This window comes from Gracilinanus agilis, chromosome 1, assembly GCF_016433145.1.
Source record: "Gracilinanus agilis isolate LMUSP501 chromosome 1, AgileGrace, whole genome shotgun sequence".
In the NCBI taxonomy this organism is placed as follows: Eukaryota; Metazoa; Chordata; class Mammalia; order Didelphimorphia; family Didelphidae; genus Gracilinanus; species Gracilinanus agilis.
The window spans coordinates 401,791,874-401,813,706 of record NC_058130.1 but is presented as its reverse complement, the minus strand read 5'-3'; the positions used below and the strand labels follow the sequence as shown (position 1 = coordinate 401,813,706).

General features: G+C 35.1%; 1 protein-coding gene across 1 annotated transcript in view; it reads right to left on the bottom strand.

The window, feature by feature from the left end:
- The window catches only part of DYM (dymeclin), a 600,877-nt gene that overhangs the window by 481,447 nt on the left and 97,597 nt on the right, over window positions 1-21,833 (bottom strand). Inside the window, exon 6 of the mRNA XM_044664772.1 lies at window positions 15,626-15,698. Within this exon, the coding sequence (XP_044520707.1) occupies window positions 15,626-15,698 (73 nt within the window). The remainder of the gene's footprint in view (window positions 1-15,625; window positions 15,699-21,833) is intronic.

Genomic DNA, 21,833 nt, shown 5'->3' with positions numbered 1-21,833 from the left:
TTACCTAATTAAATAAGAATATCTACTTTTTCATAAAGGTTTTTAAGAGGGTAGCTTTTCTTTTTTTTAAAAATTGTCACCTTTAAAAAAAAATAATCTTGTCTTGGTATTATCACAACCTAATTCAACCCTTCCTCATGATAAAAGAAAAACAATCATCCAGAAGCAACTAAGTGTCTGTCAACAAAGAGAATTGTTTCCCTTCTCAACCTCACTTTGCATGTGGTACTATGTTAGGTACTAAGGTGAATAAAAAAAGATGAATAAAAACCCCATGCCTATCTAATAGAATGTACAGTCTATGAATAATTAATATATAATGTGCCTAAGAGGCAAGTGCCATAAAAGGATGCCCAAAGTGCTATAAAAGTAAAGAAAAAGGAAAGATTACTTCTGGTAAGAGTTGCAGAAGTCAGAGAGAACACCACAGAAAAGGAAGCATTTGAATTAAACCTTGAAGGATGGGTTGAGATTTCATTAGGAAGAGATAAGAAGGAAGGGCATGCGAAGTAAAAGAGAATAAGCAAAATACATGGATATAGGTAAGAAAGAGAAGGAAAAAACCATTTATTAAGCACCTATTATGTTAAGTGCTGTGCTAAGTGCTTTATAAATATTACTCTGACAATTTCATTTAATCCTCACAAAAAGGGGGAGTGGGGTGGTAAATATTATTATAACTCTCATTTTACAGTTGAGGAAATTGAGGCTGAAGTAAAGTGACTTGTTCAGAATCACACATTATGTAAAAGTACAAAGTTCCTAGAAGGACAATACGTATTCTGTGTTAGCCAAAGGTACATGAAAAAGATCTAACGTACAAATCACTAAATTAAATGTATGTTAGTAGTAGTGTTATATTGAATCTCTGGGAGCTTGAAGATCACTTTTGATTGACAAATAAGTCAGTTGGATGGAATGTTCCCAGGGAGTCATGCCAGAGGCAGGAGGAGGGCAGTTAAGAATCCTGAAAGGGTTCTGGGTCTTTGACCTGTGCTGAGGCTGGAGATCGGTGGATCCTGGTCTTGGAGTGAGAAGTGCAAACATCTCTCTGCAAACTCTTCCTGTACTTGAGATACCGTGCCAACCTGTACCTGACCACCACCTTGGTGTCTACTGCCCCTAGATATTAGGAGTTACATCATCTAGCTATCTAGGTTTCCCAGGGCCCAGGAGGGATCCGGGAAGTGGGCAGGAAACAAAGAAGAGGGTGGAAAAGGGTGGAAATAACTCAACTGTAAGGCTGAAGATCTATTGAAGAAGAAGTCAAAATATCCCAACAGTTTACCTACTCTGGTTTAGTCCTGGCCAGGCTGAACCAGAGGGAAGCTACATTGATTCTTCATCTGCCAGCAGTTGAGATTTCATTAGCAACCAGTAGAATAGGGTCTCCTATACCACAGTCCTTAACCCTTATCCTTCTTGTTAATATAAAGTTTAAAGTACCTACCTAAAGCAGTTTCCAAGCTTGTTTTGGGAAGGGAGAAATCACAGTTAGAATACAAGGCATTATCCTAACTAAAGAGCCCAAATCAACATATCAATTAACCCCAGGTGGGTCCTGAAGGGATATACCTTTTAGACCAGAAGGATCCTGCCTGGGCAACTGTTATAAGGGAGAAGGGTCATCTTATTCTCTCTGTACATCAATTTACCATCTCAAATAGATCGAGACTCCCAATAATTATAACAGTAGCAATTTTGCTTTTATATTAACAGAATGATTAACAAGAAATCATAAGAAATGCTTTCTCTTGTAATTTATTTTCCATGCCCATTAAGTGAGATATCTGTACTATATTTCATAAATACTATGACACATTTGTTAATTAGTGTAAATATATTTTTTGAGGTGGAACAGCTAAATAAATTCTTTAAAAGATCATTTTCAAATGGGAATATTCACTTTTGATATCAGATATTTTCGCCTCAGTTTTTGTTTTTGTTTTCTTTTGGAGGCAGTAAAGAAAAGAGTAGAAGAGCAATGCCAAAGACGTCTCAAGGAGAAGAGACATTAGAAATGGATCCTTTTTTTCCTGGCTAATCTCTGGCCCATAGACTAAAACCAGTAATGTTTTTGTGCTCAAGTATTTATAAATACATAGATGTTAAAGCAAAAAAAAAAAAAAAAAAAAAAAACCTTTTTCATGAGAGCCAAACACTTTGGAAAGTATTTAAGTTTCTACCACTTCATCTAAAATACAAAACTTTTTTATTGCTGTTTATGTAGATGAGACTTTGAACAGCTGCTCATATTCAAAACCAGAGCACTCTTAAAAAATAAAAATACAAATTGGTTCCAAAAGTAAAAAAAAAATGAAGACACTTACTTTTATAGAATGTATATGCATAGATTTTGTGGACCAATTACTTAAACATATGGTACTAACCACAACAAAATTATGTCTTCCAAGAAAATAGTGACTATATCTAAATATTTAATCTTTCACCTTAGAGTAGTTTTTCTCATTTGTTTTTTAAGTAATCATTATTCCACCTAAGCCTTTTTATTTTCATACTGTGACAATGCAAAATCATATAAAATATGATGTGTATGGTTTGAGCTTTCACATGATTATCATTTCAAAAACACTCATGTCTCTTATTGGTATAACACATTAGACAACTTTCTAATTCATCTGGCAGCCTATAATAGGAGAAACCCTGTATAATAGAAAAATTAAATTCAAACAATGACAGATATGTAAGACATACAAAAACACAATTCTGCAGCATTGGTCTTTCAGAAAGGATTGCATTTTCAGAAACCAATGAGTGTAAGTTTAAAATCTAGGTCTCAAGAGCAAAAATTTTCAGAAATTGGCCCTATCTCCTTTGTTGATTATTAAATTAACTAGTCTCCAACAGAAAAGGATCTTCATTTAATATGAAATAGAACATAAGAGATATATATAAAATAGCCGTTGACATAGCTTTCAAGTCTTGTCCCCTTCTCTAACCACTTCTCTCCTCTACAAATAATGTCCCTGGAAAAGAAATTTAAGTCTCTATCAATTTTGCCTCCCCTATGGCCCCACATTCCTATTCAACTCACCCAGCATAATGTAGGAATATGAGCAATTCCTAAAACTGGGAGCAGAAGTGAGCTTTCCAAACTTCTCTTTCTTCTATTCCCTATTTTAAAACTGTCTATCTATATAGTTGCATCCATCACTATTTATTTCTCCATTTTTATTTTTTCCTTTATCATGATTTTAATATGAATATTTTCATATATAAATAACAGAGTGATTATATGTGGAAACTGAATATACAGCTTTTTTTAAGTCATTAAATTTAACACCTATTACTTTTCATGCACTCTATTTCCTTCTATAATGCAGTTATACCAACATATAACTAAGTTCAATATACATTTTAAACAGATATAAAGGAGAATTTGCTAATCACATATAAAAAATTTTCTAAAACTGACTGCCTTTTTCTTTAATTTTCTCTCATAGAAAATACAGATAAACATAAAATCAATTGATTTTTTTAAATTCAGATAAAAATTCCAAAGAGCCAAATTGAATTATAATTTACTATAAATCCTCCAAATTTATCACTAAGAAACATTTAATAAGTAAAGTCATAAAATGAAGATGTGGTAGAAAGAACACTGGATTCAAATTCAGAAGAACTATATTCAAATCCTGCCTTTGTGATTTATTTATTATCTGTATGACTTACCTAGATAAATGGCTTCACCTCTCAATGTCTCTCTCTCTGTAAGTAAGGAGGTTAGACAAGATGTTTTCTATTCCCCACAAATCCTGTGGTCTTTCTGGAACTCCTTCCCTTTTCAATGGAACAAATGAAATCCCACTTTACCAAGCAAAAACAGGTTGATGATGGATACTATGTGTTAAAATTATAATCTTTAGATGGCCAGAATCAGCTTAAATGTGTTAAAAGACGAAATAAAAAGAGAAAGACTTGGGAATCTGAGCAAAGGATATCAAATCAAAGAAAAGATCTAAGATTTTAGACTGAATATCTAAGAACAGATTTCTTTCTTGAATTTAGTTATTTTGCTCTATTTACATTAGATCCCTTATAATTTAGATAATGCTGGCAATTATTTCCTCAGTTATTAGAAAACTTTATTCATCCTATAAAAATGTAAAATAAATGTAATTTTTTAGATAGGATGTCAATAACACCCTTAGATTTTTGTCCATCCGCTAATCAAAAGAAAAGCAAGTAAAACTCTAACACACAATTTCACATGCAAGGTTAAGTATAGTTAATCCCCAAAAAACTATTAAATATAATGTACTCTATTATCATTTTTAAAAACATTACTCATGTAAGTTAAAGAAAAATATCCTTTCAAAAGAAGGCTTAACAAGCACATAACATGCTAGTAACCAATGGATTCATTTTTATTATTATAATAAATACTACAAAACATTAAGTATATATATTAATTAACAGTAGTGGAAAATATTTGAAGGAAATAAAATGGGGAAAGGGAGGATTCTTGAGGTAACCATAGTATATACAGTAAAGGGCTGCCTTTAAAAGAAAACCAAGCTTGCATCTATCTAATCCAAAACATTTACTTTTGATAAGGGTTATAGACAATAGAGTAGCAGCAAAGAAAGAGTAAGAAACAATGTTGTAATGCATTCAGAAGACAGAAAACTCTAGGATAAGGAAGGAATAAGCAAAAAAGAATCCCAGCTCCATAAATGAGAAGCCTCCCCCATTCAAAAACATACACTTTTCTTTCACACTAGTAACTTCTGCTAAGCAACAGAGATTGAACTGACCTTTAAGATATTTGGATCCTTATTATTTTTTTCTACATCATTAAGGTTGGCAGAAAACTTTGTATAAAACGATTTAAGTTTTTACAATAAAATAAAAAATATTTTTTCTTATTTAAGAGGTAAATGAATAGCTTTTAATTTTAGTGGACATGGTTTTAAACAATACAATATCTCAGACAACTGGGTCTTCAGATGTTTAAAAAAATGAACTGATCTCAAAATTAGTTACTTCCCCTAAATAGAGTGTAAAAAAGGGTCAAATGGTATTTTCATTATATTTATTCTTGTACCCAGATACTAGAACTGTACCACACGCACCCAAGGAATGGAATAGGAGGGAAAACAACTTCGAAATCTTTTGTTTTGGTACATGACTTATTAAAGGGAGCAGAGGAGAGGGCAGACTTTCAATTTAACCTGAGAATAAGAATGCTGACCTAACCAGAGCCTCAGTTGTTCATTCAAAAACATGGTGGGAAAGAATCAATCTAACCTCTTTGTTCTACAGATTAGAAAACCGAGACCAAGAGAGGTTAACCATACTGCATAAGAGCACATAAGAGCACATCAGTAAAGTAGTAGAATCAAGATTTCATCTCATCATTAGTAACATTGCCCCATTCTGCCTGCCATGGAAGCTCAATACACAGTATTGTGGGAAAAAGAAATTAAACCTTTCATTATTTGGGGAGAACATCCGCAGAAACAGATTTAAAATGTCAAACCAATGCCACTCGACACTAGAATTTTTTAATTTGAAATTATTTTTGAAGAATTTAAATTTCTGTGGCAGAGTTGAAGGAATACCACAGAAGTATGGACACAAGGGTATGAAATAAAAAAGAAAAACATGAGAACCACTATTTGATTCTTCAACTCCACAAAAAAGCCTAACACCGTAAGGCTCACAAGTTCATTAGTTGAGTTTCAAAACTTTTCCGGTCGGGCAGCAAAGCCTTAGACATCATGCTGGCACATTACAAAATTATGAGACTAGTTACAAACAACACTTCAGGCTTGTAAATTATTTAATGCATTCAATATGTCAAGCTAATATTTCATGTTCTTTAAAAGAGCTTGTACTCCCCAAACTCCCCTGATACAGTTGGACTCTATGATTTTTCTCAACATTTCTGCCTGTGTGACCTCCTTACCATCTAATTCTAAGTCTATGCATTTTTTCCTGATTAAACATTTTTCTTATGCTGATGGGGCTCATTTTTGAGTTCTGCAATTTTGATCTCATGCAAGACCGAATAAGTACGGGCAAAATCCAAAAAAGTAGTTTATCAAAGATGTAGATGACATGAAACTAGGGAGACAGCTAATACACTGTAAGATAGGTCCAACACCAAAATATCTTTCCTGCTTAAAAATTATGCACCAAATCAAACAGAATTAAGATTTTAAAATGAATGCGAAGTTCTACATTTAGGTTCAAAATATCAGTCTAATAATTAAAAGAGAGAAAATGATAAATATGATAAAATGATAAAATATATATGATAAATATATATAAATATAATATAAATATTATAAAAATGATAAATGATAAAAATTAAAACTAAAAAAATAAAAAAAATAAATGATAGCTCATGTGAAAAAAGACTTGTAGGTTTTAGCAGCCTGAAAGCTAAATGAGTTTGAAATATCCTTCCTTTTTTTTTAAACCATTGCTCCATTTTTTCAAATGGCATACTGGCATTCTTTGTCACTGATAGCTTATGATACACAGAAAACAAATTAGACACTGACTTTCTCTAATAAACTTAGTTAAAGTGAAAACAACCTACAGGGGCATGTTCAAAAAATAAATGACTCTCTAAGACATACTTTTTAAAAGGCCTAACATTTATCCAGTGTCCACAACATGACAAATAAATAATGAAAATACAGAAGAAACAATTTCATTCTTAAGGACACAATAAAACTCAAAAATTTCATTGGCTTTGTTTGGAGGAGAATCTTATACTCTAAATCAATATTATAATAAAGGTCTAATTTCTCAATTTACTTTCTAATAAAGCCTACCATGGCTCCCCTGTCCCTGACACTTTTAGCTGAGAACATTGCTAGATATTTCACTAAAAAAAATTGAGGCAATTCACCAAGGGTTCCCTCTTCTTCCTCTTTCTCATCACATATCACTAAGATGATCCTAAAGAGATGACCATTTTCCTTGCCAAGGTCAATCCTAGGGATTCCATCTCATCTAGTCTGCTCTGGCAGTCACACTCTATGAATTACTGCCTACAAATACACCCATGTGTCATCTAACCTCAAAAACTCTCCTCAGATCTATTCCAATCGAGTAAGCTATTATCTGACTTTTCTCCTCTTTTTTTGCAATTAAAACCCTTTGAGGTGTCTAAGTAAATGCCTCTTCTTCCTTTCCTCTTGTTCAAAACATGAAATTGCTCTCTAAAAGTAAACAATGATCTCTTAAGCCTCAACTGATGACCTTTTGCAATCCTCATCCTTAACCTTTCTGTAGCCTTTGATGCTGCCCATCACTCTCTTCTCCTTGATGTTCTCTTCTCTCCAGAACTTCATGATATTACTCTCTCCTGGTTCTCCTCCTTTTTGTCTGACTATTCCTTATCAATCTCTTTGGCTAGATAATCATTGAGATCACATCCACTAATCATGGATGTCCACTAAGATGGTCCTGGGTTTTTTCCTCTTGTCTGTATTTTATTCAGTGGCCTTATCAGTTCTCATGATTCAACTACTATATCTAGGCAGATAATTCTCAGACTGACTGTTGAAGGACTAACTTCTCACCTCAGCCTTGTTGTGAGGGTTATTTAGTTATTAATTTATTATTAGTGTTGGACCTAGCAGGAAGGGCTGGCAGATTCCAAGATGGAATGAAGGAGCAGGAAGTGGGGCTTGTGCTCTGAGAGAGACTCCATTAGTGGTTGGCACAAACTGTTGCTAACCCTGGGAGATCTCAGAGTTAGGGAAAAACTGCATCCAGATTCCCTGGGATCCTGAGAGGTAAAGGCTTTCAGCAAGAGGGCAACAGACCTGCAGAGCAGCATGAAGTAGGGAAGTGGTTTGTGATCTGGTGGACAGAATTGCAAACTCACTCTCCCTACCTGGGTATCTTGGATCACCTAGTGGAGTTGGCTCTTGGCATCTTGTGACCATCCTTGGATTTACCATGAGACCCCAAAGCCACCCTCAGGCCCTTTACTGAGCTGACCAAAACTGGCTGGAACCAGGTTTGAAGGAGCTTTCCCTGTGTTCAGTAGTGCTTCCTTTGGGCCCTGCCTGGCTTAGGTCAATAGGATAGTGTAGTTAAGTCCTTCCCTGCCCCCTGTGGCTTGCCCTTAGGTTTCAAGTATAGACTCCCTCATTCCCATCCTTTTATTATTTCCCTCAATTAAACTGTTATATACTTTACCTTTTGCCTGCTGGTGACTGTTGGGCCAACTGCCATTCCTGTGTCAGTTAACAGCTTGGCAGTAAACCCTGGTCTCCCTATCCTGGTTGGTCCTGTCTCTCCTTCAACCCAGTGTGAACCTACAAACCATTTAGGTTACATTTTAATAATAATAATTAACATCCCTGGTGCCTCACCATTACAGTTTGGAATCCGCACCTGCTTACTGAACAGTTTAAAGACATCTCATAGGCAACTTAATCTCAGTTTATACAGAACTGAATTCATTATACATGTATGTATATATACATAGCATATATAATTATAGATGTACATTTATACAGAATATATTCATGTCCATATAGTGTTACTTGTGTTATGTAAATTTTATATAAATATGTCATAAATCAACTGTGCATAATTATGGATTTATTTTTAATCATTACATTTACATCTAAAACTATATATGTGTTCACATGTATAGAGGCATCATAGTGTGATATATATAGAGATCTATCCTAAAAATCAGGAAGAACTGAGCTAAAACACCATCTCTGCTAAAAACTCTCTACATGATGCTGGGCAAGTCTCAATGCCCCAAATGACTAAGACCATAAAGTTGCTCAGAATGTACAGGTCTCCACCAATATGATTTTCCTCACAAGGGAACTACTTATATCAATGAAATTATAAGGCCAGACCAAAAAATGTCATATTTTTCTTATCATGAGTATAAACATGATACCAAGATGTCTTCACCCTCACTCTTAGATCATTTATTAAATAAAGAAATTTAAAGCATATTTATACATGCAAAAAACATGTTGGGTGTTATTTCTTCTTTATACTACCACTCCCCACTATTTAGAGACATAAAATCTATTCTCTTTCCTCCATATTGTTGTGAGGGTTTATTTAGTAATTTATTTAGCAATAGTGTTGGACCTAGCAGGAAGAGCTGGAGAATTCCAAGATGGAATGAAGGAGCAGGAAGTAGGGCTTGTGCTCTGAGAGAGACTCCATTAGTGATTGGCACAAACTGTTGTTAGCCCTGGGAGATCTCAGAGTTAAGGACTTAAGGACACCCTGCATCCTGATTCCCTGGGATCCTGAGTGGTGGTGGCTTTCAGCAAGAGGACAAGACCTGCAGAGCTGCACCAAGGGGAGAGGAGGTTTGGGATCTGGTGGACAGCATCTCAAGTACACTCTATCTACTTGGGTACCTTGGACCACCCTGGCTTTTGGCATCGTGTGATCATCTTTGGATAACCGTGAGAACCCTCAAAGCCACCCTCAGGCCCTTTAGCTGTGCTGGTCAAACCTGGCTGGAACCAGGTTTGAAACAGCCTTCCCAGTGACTCCAGTACTGCTCCTTTGGGCCCTGCCTGGCTTAGGTCAATTAGATTAGAGTAGTCAAGTCCTCCCCTTGCCCTAGTGGTTTGCCCTTTAGGTTTTCAAGTGCAGAATCCCCTATCCCATCTTTATTTAGTTACTCACAATTAAACTGTTAAAAACCTTTACCTTGCCTGCTGGTTCCATAGACCCTGGCCAAGTGGTAAGCTGGGTGATCACTGGCCTAATTGCCATTCTTGACAGTTACAAGCTTAGCAGTGAACCCTGGTCTCCCTATCCTGGTTGGTCCTGTCTCTCCTTCAACCCAGTATGTGTACCCACAAACCATTTAGGTCACATTTTAACATCCCTGGTGCCCCATCTTTTTACAATATGTAAAGATAAGAGCTTGATACATTTCTGGAATATATAATTTTTACTGAATTTAGAAACTTCTAAAAGGGACCTTAGAAACCATTTGGTCTAATCTTCTCCATTTACAGATAAATAAACAGGTCTGACACATTAAATGACTTGCCCAGGGTCACACACACGCTAAATAAAAGGTGAACCTAGATCCATCTGATGCCAAATTGAGAGCACTTTCCAAAACAATGCTGAATACCAACTAATTAAACTTAAAGAAATTATCACTGAATTAGGAAGTAAAGAAGGTTGATAATGAATGACACTTTCTAAGGCAGTTCTATCATAGGAAATAATAGTCACTACAATCAAGTTACTAGAAAAGAAGACTATGCAACAAAGCCCAAATCTCTTAACAACTACTACACAAAGACCAAGAAGGGGTATCAGGACAAATTCTGCTCAGGAAATATAAGGGAAAATGATTTACTGCCATTCCTGGCCCAAAGAGACCTAGAAGAAAGAGTCCTGGGAATGAAGAAAACAAGACACGCCAGGATTCCCATGCAAAGCTTGTAGCACAAAGATTGAATAAGAAGTTGTAAATGTGTACTAAGGCAAAAGGCACAAGATCCAACACTGATGGGGCTGACATTGATCCAACAGACAGCTCTGTCATTCCAATAAATCTAAGTACCAGGGCATGGAGTAGTCATAAGACCTAAGGCTTCTATGTACTGGGCAAAGACCCAGAACAGAAGTGAGAAGCAACCATATAGGTGTGAACCTGTAGAGGTAGAGTCTCAGATGCAGCCCCAAGCACAGTCTGATACCTACAACGTAATACTCAGGGAAGAAGCCCATCTTTCTGGACCTGTAGTTTTCCAGCTAGTTGATGGTGCCTGAGTCCAACAGTAGTTTACTAGAGCTCCAACCAGAGGCAATCTCATAGTTGTTTTGCCAAGATCAAAACTGGGATTAGGAGCTTGCAAAGTTCAAACCAGAAGGGTTATAATCATAGTTGGCTCAGATAACTCTGAATGTACTGAAAGTCTTTGGATCCATAGCCTAAACCACTTCTGAAATCTTTAAAGAAGACATCAGTAACAGGACCCAAGAATACATAAAAGACATAAAAGCAAGGCTTAGATGTTCCTTCTCCAAAAGAGCATAGAGACTAGCCCTGAAACAAATTCCCAATTCAGAAAAAAAGAGTGGAGGAATGAGTAAACAAAAAAAGAATCCCACTATAGAAAGCTATTATGATGCATGGGTGCCCAAAACATAAATGCAAAAGAATAAAATTATTCCAAAACATCTATAAACAAGGTCTAAAAGGATAGTTGGGTACAATTTCACCCAGAATGCCCTAAAGAAATGAAGCAAGCATTAAAAAAGAGACAGAGTTTAAAATGATTTTAAAAGTGAAATGAAAGGGTTAGAAAGAACTAGAAAAGAAATGAGAGCAATGCATTCAAAACTTGAAAAGAAAATTATAATTTAGCACAAGAAGCACAAAACCTTAGACAAGCAATTAGACTTCCCAAAAATTAAAATGTATCAAAGAGAAATGAATAACTGAGACAATAAGGAATATTAAAACCAACTCAAAAAGACTGAAATAAACTGAAGAAAGTATGCTATCTCACAGAAGAACAGATCGATTAGAGAAAATTTAAGAATTACTGGAAACCCCAGAAGGAAAATTCCGAAGAACAACATCATATTTAAAAAATCAAGATTTTCTTGGTCAAAGTAAAAAAATACTGAAAGCAGGCCCCAAAAAAATCATAACAAAGGAGGCATCTAAAAATGAAAAGATCAGAGTTAAATAAAAACTTTGAAATTCGATCATAGGAGTCAAAAAATATAAAAAGGTAAATACTAGTAAGCAATTAGTTCAGACTAAACAGGGGTGAAGAGACAGGTAGATAGCTCAGTGAACACAGCACTGGGCCTGGAATCTGGAGAACTTGAGTTTAAATGTGGCCTCAGATACTTGCTAGCTATGTGACTCTGAGCAAATCATTTAACTTCTATTTGTCTTAATCCACTGGAGAAGAAAAATTATCTTTGCCAAAAAACCCAATGGGGTCTCAAAGAGTTGTACGTGATTCAATAACAACAGACAAGGAGAAGTGATTACATTCAAATAAGAAAAGTGACATGAGAGTCTGCTCATAAAATATTAATGAGTGTCAAGAAAGACAAAGGAATTAGAAGTGGTTTGCTTATTATATTTTGTTGATCTTAAAAGAAGAATGGAAAGGAAAAGTAAAAGGAATAAAAAAAAAGGAAAAAAAATAGGGAGGAAAGTGGGGAGAAAGCATATGAAAAATTATTTCACATGATCTGAGTGTTCTTATAGAAGACTATTCAGATAATGAGAAAGAAGTGGAGGACTAGGTAACACCGGAATTTCACTCTCCTCTGAATTCAGATCAAAAGAAGGCAGTACGTGCGTGCACACACACACACGCGCGCGTGCGCGTGCACACACAAAATTGGGTGTAGAAATAAATTTTACTCAAAAGGAAAACAAGAGAAAATAGGAAAAAGGAAGAGGAGGGAAGAATAGGCATACTCATTCTTGTTCACCACCTTCTTCTTTATAAAAAGGGGTAAGAAACAAAGAAAAGAAAAAGCATAGGAGAATAAAATGAAAGGAAATACACAATTAAATAATCACAATTATAAATGTGAAATTTAGGGGAGAAAAATCTTTATTACAAGTTTCTCTGACAACCATCTTAATCCTAAAATATATAAGGAAATGATTTGAAGAGCCATTCTCCAAATGCTAAATGACCAAAGTACATGAACAAACAATTTTCAAAGGAAGAAATCTAAGTCATCAATAGTCATATGAAAATTATTATGATAGTTTAAGAAATGCAAATTAAAGCAACTCTGGATTCCATTTTGTGCCAATCAAATTAGCAAAGTTGACAAAAACCTAACATCTTACGTTGGGGTGACCTATGAGAAAACAGACATACTAATACATTGTTGGTGGAGCTAGAAAGTGAGAAAGTCATTCTCAAAAAGTTACTAAGAGATAGATAAGATAGATAAAATAGATAGACAGGCAGACAGACAGACATGTAGATATAGACAGAGACAGAGAAAGAGACAGAAATAGTTATATCCTTTGACCTAGTGATAGCACCAAAGCTGTGTAACCCTGGGCAAGTCACTTAACCCTGTTTGCCTCTTAGGATTTTGGGGGTATTGAGGAAGGACTAAAAACTCTTGATTTCTAGCCAAGCCCTTTTCATCAAGCTCATCCATCTTTGGCATCTTTATTTTTTTTTACACTCTTACTTTCCATCTAAGAATCAATACTAAGCATTGATTCCAAGGCCCAAGAGTTAAGGACTAGGCAACTGGGATTAAATAACCTGCCCAGGGTCACATATCGAGGATGTGTTTGAAGCCAGACTTGAACCCAGGTCCTCCTGTCTCTAGGCCTGGCTCTCTACCCAATGAGCCACCTGGATGCCTCTGATATCTACCTTTCACCCAACTCTCACCTGTGGCTCCAAGAAGCTACAGCACATACAGAAACCACACCCTGATAAACCTGTCTCGGCAGACGGACTAACCCAGGTTTTAGGTAACCAACAGACCTTGAACCTGTTAGTGAATTAGAGGAGTGTCTACCCCAAGCATGGAATACTTCCCCCAGAAGAATGGACAAATGCAAATAATTTGTTCCAATGGCCATGAAGGTGTAAGAGGTAGGCACTGTGGCTTGCTTAGAGCTTGGTCAGACATTAAAGACATTAAAGTCACCTACTATATTCAGTCATGGCCATGGCCAGTCATCCTGACTTTTGGATTGCTCCTGACCTTTGATGACTAGAAGAGACAGTAAGGCTGATGACTTTGTGCAGTTCAGCCTCACTTAAATCCAATTCACACTCAATATAACACTCTGGAAGTCACTGGTCCTCTTTGAAACAAGATCCAAACAACAACAGAGCACATAGAGTTCAAAGAAAGAAGAAAAGGACTGATTTCCATAGAAACATTTATAGAAGCTTGTTTTGTTCTGACAAAGAACTGGAAACAAAAGGGGTGCCCATCAATTAGAGAATGGCCAAACAAATCATAGTATATGCATGTAAAGAAATAGTCTGCTTTAAGAATTGATGAAGAGGAAAGATTCAGAGACTTGAAGAGGTGTATATGAACTAATGCAGAGTGAAATATGAAGGAGGAGAAAAATTTCCATAAGAACAACATTCTAAAGAAAAAAAACTTTGAAAGAAAATCTATCAATTTGATCAAAATTGACCACCCACAATTCCAGTATACCCATAATGAAGCATGCCAACCACCCCCTGACAGAGAAGTGATGATGTGGAGTAGAGAATGAGACATATTTTATGGACATGGCCAATGGTGGAATTTGCTTTGCTCAACTATGTATATTTGTTACAAGGGTTTTAGATATTTTTTTTTGTTTGTTGTTATAGCTTGCTTTTTTAAGAAGAGGGAGAGAAAACTAAAGGAAATCTATCAATTAGCAAATGAAAATCTTGAGTAACAACAGCATGCTTTATTTATCTTTATTACCAAAGAGAATTATTTATTAAGAAAACATTTTCAAATAATACTATAAATAGTTGGAAAACTTTTAGTACATGAAATATTACTTTTCTTTTGTATCTCCTATTGTGTCTAATAGTTTGCTTTTTATACTGTGAATATCCATTTAATGTCAGTGAACTAACTGCAATTTTAATTCATTTTCAGGTCATTTTATTTTAGGTCTTTAAGTTTATAAAAATATTTTCTCTCCAGGGGGCAGCTGGGTAGCTCAGTGGATTGAGAGCCAGGCCTAGAGACAGGAGGTCCTAGGTTCAAATCCGGCCTCAGACACTTCCCAGCTGTGTGACCCTGGGCAAGTCACTTGACCCCCATTGCCTACCCTTACCACTCTTCCACCTATAAATCAATACACAGAAGTTAAGGGTTTAAAAGAAAAAAAAAAAGATTTCCTTTAGTTTTAAGGCCTAGCCAATGCTAATAAATGACCCCAAAATTCCATGACTAAAAATGATTCACAAAAACTCTGCTATCCTATGATGCAATAAAAAGGACATCCAGGAATGTCTTTGGAATTTTTAATAAGAAATACAATATGCTAACCAAGATGATACAGTGGTTTCAAAGAAGATGGGGACAGAATATACAGTAGCATAAATATTTCTGGATTCATCATACACTAATATTCAGAAATCAGTTAATAAGTTTTCTAATGACAGATCCTAAGATACGTGTCCTCACCCAAAAAGAAATTTCTAAAAATAAGTCAAAGCATATTAGCAATGACTGAGATCAGAATTATTATGGGAAAATACTTGTTTTTTAATTTTTAAATAATCTATTCTCCATACAATTCCTTCTCTACACCATATCAACAGCACAACTAATGACGGAACTGAATAAATATGAGTAGTAATCACATACCAAATTTGGCCAAAAAATTAGCTTAAATTTTTTTTTTAGTCCACTGAACAGTCTAATCTGTTGGCTGGGTTGACCAATTGCATGTACATTATATAGACACAATTAGAATGTATTGGGCCAACACACACACACACACAAAAAAAAAAAAGGATATTGTGAATATATGTGGATGTAAGGCTTTGAAAGAGACAAAATAAAAGGACTATATCTGATTCTATAGACTATAAAATTCTAACAAATTCATCATATGAAGAAAACATAAATCCTGATGATCACAACTTACAAGAGTGGGATGTCAATGATTAACTTGATTAAGCAGCAAAGCAGTTCTTCTATGAGATCTTCAGAGTCAGCTTCTGGTAAGATACATCAAAGGTTCATCAGAAAACAGAATACAGGCATCTGTATTTCAATAGTTTCAAAGTTAGATTACTCTTTATTCAAATACAAAATAAGAGCTATATTTGCAAAACTCAGAAATGTGTTCACCCTTTAATGAAGCCCAAATTATGAACCTAGATAAGGCCTGTGACCCCTGGTATAGAAATCAGTATCATAAATTACACCACTTGAATTCTCCAAAACTTTCAGCAATTCATTTTTTTTCTGGATGGACACATCTAAATATATATATATTTTGGTTTGATTGTACTGTGCCTCATCACAAATAGCAGATGGAAAGTGGTCTTCTGAGAAAAAAATGACTAGAAGGGGTATACTATAAGAATTATGTTATCCAAAAGCTGAATCAAAGAAAGATGAGGACTTAGCTTAACTTAGAAGATAAGAAAGAAGATAAGCAATATTTACTCTTAAGATGACAGGAAAAGCAGTCAATGAACAAATTTTTGACAGAAAAGTCTATCTTTACCAAAGCTATCCAACATAAGCCACATGACTTAACAACCTCCTCCTAAGTTGATTTGTTATAAATGTCACCCTCTGGCTCACCCTCCCAAATGCAGTGGCCCAGACCTGAGGAGTAACATTTAAAAATCATTCACTGAGTCCCTAAAGAGGATTTCAAACCAAATTAACTTGGCCAATTTAATAACATCCCACTAGTTGGCAAAGCAGCCAGAATAATAGCTTGTTTATCACCAAAGGTGAAAGAACAGGCTCTGGAAACCCACAGACTTTGCCTGATTGAGTCTTTTCTCCCAAGAGGAAAAAAAATTTGATTTTAAACATAAAAATGGTGGCAAGGATTCCCTGCTCTGTATTCCAAGCATCACTTTAAAGCATGACATCACCTCCTCATGAACAAAGTTTACAGCTGAGTCAATTAAGCAATGGGACCACAGCTATATTGCCACTTTTAAAAAAATGATGATAAAAAAATAGATTTAGTGCAAATGAAATGTGGTATTTCAAGGTCAAAAATATAATAGCAATTCATGTCAAGAAATGAGCATTTTCTAAATAAAATTATTAAGAACTTGCATTTGCTAAAAGAACATTCCTGCAGAAGGACATATCCCAAATTCCTCTCCTTATATGGGGGGAGGGGGGTAATAAGTGGTAGAGCCCAATTTCTATGTAAAGATCTTCAATAGTTGAATGTTTCTTAGATTTACAGGGAAACACAGGTAACTTGGGTCTCCCACTAAGACATACAAAATACCATTATTATCAAAGGAATTTTCAAAGCTTTCACACAAGGCCAAATATATACCTTCCCTGGTTCTGAGAAAGGCAGTGTGGTACAGTGGAGAGAGAGTTCTAGTCTTAGGTTAAGGAAGACATGTGCTCAAAATTTATCTCAGACATTTATTAACTAAACAACCCCTTGGAAAATCTCCAGGACTTGGTTTCCTCACCTGTATAAATACTTGAATTCAATGAGCTCTTCCAACTATAAATTTATAATACTGTGATACAACAAAAAGGAAAAAAAAAGGTTTGCCCTAAATCTACAGTATATTGTAGGTTAACATATACATACACCTAAGTCTACATACAGATATACATATATAGCCCTGACCAAGTAGTAGATAAAGATTAGTGACCTCAGAGTCAGAAGACCTGGATTCAACTTCTACCTCTAAAGCATCCTAGCTGTGTAACCAGAGCAAAATCATTTAGACTCTTAGTGCCGACAAACAAGTGCCCTAACAAGCCACAGAAAAGACACAAAGCCAGAGAAAGTTCCTCACCAAGAGCCTCCTCCAAAGATGAAGTTACAGGTTCAGGAGGGATGAAGGTAGAAGAAGACAATTTTATTGAGGGAGGAGAGGTCAGAGGGAGCCCAGATTTATGATTTCATTAGTGTAGGGAATGGCAATAAGAAAATATCCTCCACACAGTATACCAAGATAAGATCAAAATAGGTATATGATTTAGACATAAAGGGTGATACTATAAGCAAATCAGGGGAACACAGAATAGTCTACTGGTCAGATCTATGGTGAAAGGAAGAATTTACAACCAAACAAGAGCCAGAAACCATTACAAGATGTAAAAAGAATAATTCTGATTAATTTAAATGAAAAAACTATTGTATAAACAAAACCAATGGAACCAAGATTAGAAGGGGAAAAAAATTTGCAGCAAATTTCTCTAATAAAGATCTCATTTCTCAAATATATAGTGAACCAAGTAGAATTTATAAGAATGCAAATCATTCTCTAACTAACAAAGAATCAAAGGACATGAATAAGCAGTTTTCATATGAAGAAATAAAAGCTATCAATAATCATATGGGAAAATGTTCTAAATTCCTTTTGACTAGAGAAACACAAATTAAAACAACTCTGAGGCACTACCTCACATCTATCAGATTGGCCAATATGACAGTAAAGAAAAATGATAAAAGTTGAAGGAGATGTGGCAAAATTGGGACCCTAATATACTATTGATCTAATTGTAACTGATACAACCATTCTGGAAAGCAATTTGGAACTATGCTCAAAGGACTTATAAAACTGTACATACCTTGTGATCCAGTAATACCACTACTAGCTCTGTATCCCAAAAAATTCTAAAAAATAGAGAAAGGATCTACTTGTACAAAACTGTTTATATAGCAGGACTTTTTGTGGTGGCAAAGAATATGGAAATTGAAGGAATGTACATCAACTGGGGAATGGCTGAACAAACTGTGGTTTGATAATCATGGAATACTATTGCACTATAAAGAATAAGCAGAATGATTTCAGAAAAAGTTGGAAAGATTTTACATGAAGTGATGCAGAGTGAAATAAGCAAAACCACAGAACGTTGTACATAGTAAGAGCAGCATTGCCAAATGATCAATTGTTAAAGATTTAGCTACTCTCTGCAACGGTCTTAAGACAAAAAAAAATGCTATCCATCTTCAGAGAAAGAACTGTTACAGTTGGAATGCAGATCAAAGCATACTATTTCCACTTTAGTTTATTAGTGTTTTATATTGTGCTTTTGGTTTTATGAGTATTCTCTTACAACAATGATCAATATGGAAGTAAGTTTTGTGTGATAATTTATGTAAAGCCCAGATCAAATTGTTTACCACCTCCAGGAGCAGGGACAGAAGGAAGGGAAGGAGACAATTTGGATCTTATAATTTCAGGAAAATGTATGTTGAAAATTGTTGTTGAGTGTAAATGAGCAAATAAAATATATATTTAAAAAAGAGAAAAATTCGCCATCAAAGCAAATCAGCAACTACTCAATAACTAATAGTCTTAGATACTCACTTGAAGCCCTGAGAGATGACTTAACTTGACCCAGATCACAGAGGTGGTCTGACCAGAGGTTGTCTGCCCACTCCTGCATTGAAAAGTCATAAAATGCAGACAGTCTCACAGTTAAATGAGAAGGTTATATCCCAGCTTGTTAAGCAGTTATTTCAAATTGGAAACACATCTTTTCCACAGACATATGTTTTAATAACTGCATTAGTTCAAGTTGGACTTTTTGGATTTTCATACACTTGACTCAAACATTTGAATATACACAGTATAAAGAAGCACTCAGTTCACTCAGTCAGTGTACAGCTCTATGAAGCAACAACAGAACAATTAGCTTCATAAGAGAAAATTATTCTAAAGTCAAAATGCTCTCGATCTAAGACAATTCTCTCAAAATACATATTTTTGGCTAAAAGGATATGGAATACCCAGGACAAATTCATGACTTACCAGAAAAAGAAATCACAGGACATAACTTAGCATTGGCATTACATCTAAAGAATATTCATTTTGTTTTCATGAAGGAAAACTGAAGCAATATCAAAAGGTATGATATAATTCCTTAAAGGACAAATGGTTATGGTCTCACAATACTCGAGATTAAATTATTATAACTATTCAATATATGTTTAATGGAAATGCCTACTTGCAAGTTCAGTGGCATCTCAACTTCAGTATGTTCAAAATATAACTCCTAATCTGCCCCTATAAACCCAACCCTCCTCCAGATTTCCCTATTCCCATCAAGGGCACAACTATCCTTCCAGTTATCAAGGTTCACAACCTAATAGTCATCCTCAATTCTTTACTCACCCTTACCCAGCATATTAAATCAGTTGCTAGTATTGACATTTCTGCCTCCACAGCACAACTCTTCCCTTTTCTCCCCTAACAAGTCCATCACCACAAGCAGTTTCTGAGGACCTACTCCAACCAAGTGTAGGTAGCCAAACAATGAAATATCAGTGTGATGCAAGGGCAAAAGTTTCAGTTCTTGAATCAAAAGATCTGGGTTCAAATACGAGTTCTTCTCTGAGAAGAAGTATAGTGTAGAGGGATGGCATTTTAGACAGGAAAACCAGATCAAAGACCTTAGCAAAATTATTTCACCTCTCTAAGCATCTTGTTGTTTTTTCTGTAAAAATGAGCATAGGGGAGTGTAAAAATGAGCATAGGGAGTGAAGTCTATGAATTCAAGGAGTCTATAGAGATTTAAATGTGGAAAAGAAATATATTTTTATTTTCATTAACTTCTAACTAAAATTTAATATGTCCTTCAATTATTCAAAATTATTATTTTTGATGAGGAGCAGGAGGAAGAAGGAGAGAAGGGATCATTAGGCTTCACTAAGCTGCCAAAGGGGCCCATGACACTGAAAAAGTGAAGAACCCCCCCAAGCTAAGTTGTCTCCAAGATCCCTTTTTGCCCCAAATCTATGATTCTATAACCCTATGACACTCCAATTTGGGCAAAAAAAAGCAAGAATCACCAAAAAGGTGAGAAGTAAAGAGGAAAAAAAAAATGGGAAAAGCAGCCAGAGGAAATAAATATGTGATGATTTAAGTTAGGCTACATGGAATAATTAAAAACGAGCATTAAAAGAGAATGAGCTAATTGTTATTTTCTTTAAATTTGCATTCAGAAAGTCAAACTGCCAATTACTCATTATTGCCCATTACTACATAGTGCCAAGTGTAAGTACTGAAAAACACACCAAGAAATGACAGAACTACATTCCAAAAAATGTTAATAGAGTGCCTGACAAGTTCAGAGCACAATTTAATTTTCTTGAAATTAAAACCAAACAGATAGCTGGCTGACATTCACTATAAACCTGTATTCAGAAAATCGTGTTGTTAGTAAAGTTAAGAATATCTAAGTTATTTTAAAAACATTTAAGTTAATTTTTGTCTAAAATATGGACACAAAACATTCCCCGAAAAAGTTAAATCGGGGGCAGCCAGGTAGGTAGAGAACCAGACAGGTCTGAAGATGAGAGGTCCTGAATTCAAATCTGAACTTAGATATTTCAAAGCCATGTGACTCTGGGCAAATCACTTAACCTCCACTGCCTAGTCCTAACTGCTCTTCTGCCTTAAAATCAAAATTCTAACATAGAAGGTATGGATTTTTAAAAAGAGTAAATAAGTTATATTTTTAAATACCTCTGGAAGTAAAAATTGATTTAACCAACAGGTCTGTGTTCTAAAAAATCACAAAAAAATACATCAACTACAAAAACAAGTTTAACTACTTTTGTTATTGTTTTGGGAAAATCAATACATGATTTAAATACTGATACAGTTAAATACATTTTAACCAAAATCCTACTGGTACTATATAGGGAAATTGATTTCAAATGACAGTCTGATTATACTATGAAGCTATTTTACTTTTTTAAAAAAAATATCTATTTTTAAAAATTGGTTTTAATTCATTTTTTTCAACTTCAGTTCTGAATTTTCTGTCCCTCTTCCCCCATCCATTTAGAAGGTAAGAAATACAAAGCCCATTTAAAATATGTATTCATTTAAACAAGTTCCAGTGAAAGAGAGAAATAGAGGGAGAGGGGAGAGAAGGAAGTAAAAAGGAGAGAGGAGGAGGGAGGAAAAGGAAGGAAAGTAAAGGAAGAAGAAAAGAGAAAGAGAAAGAAAATATGTCTCAATCTGTTCTCCAAGTCCATCAGCTCTCTACCTAGAAATGGATAGCATGTTTCATCAAGAGTGTACTGAATTGTAATAGGTCATTGTTTTGATCAGAAATCCTAAAACTTTCAAGGTTGATCTTTACAATCTTTACAATATTGTTATAATCTTAGA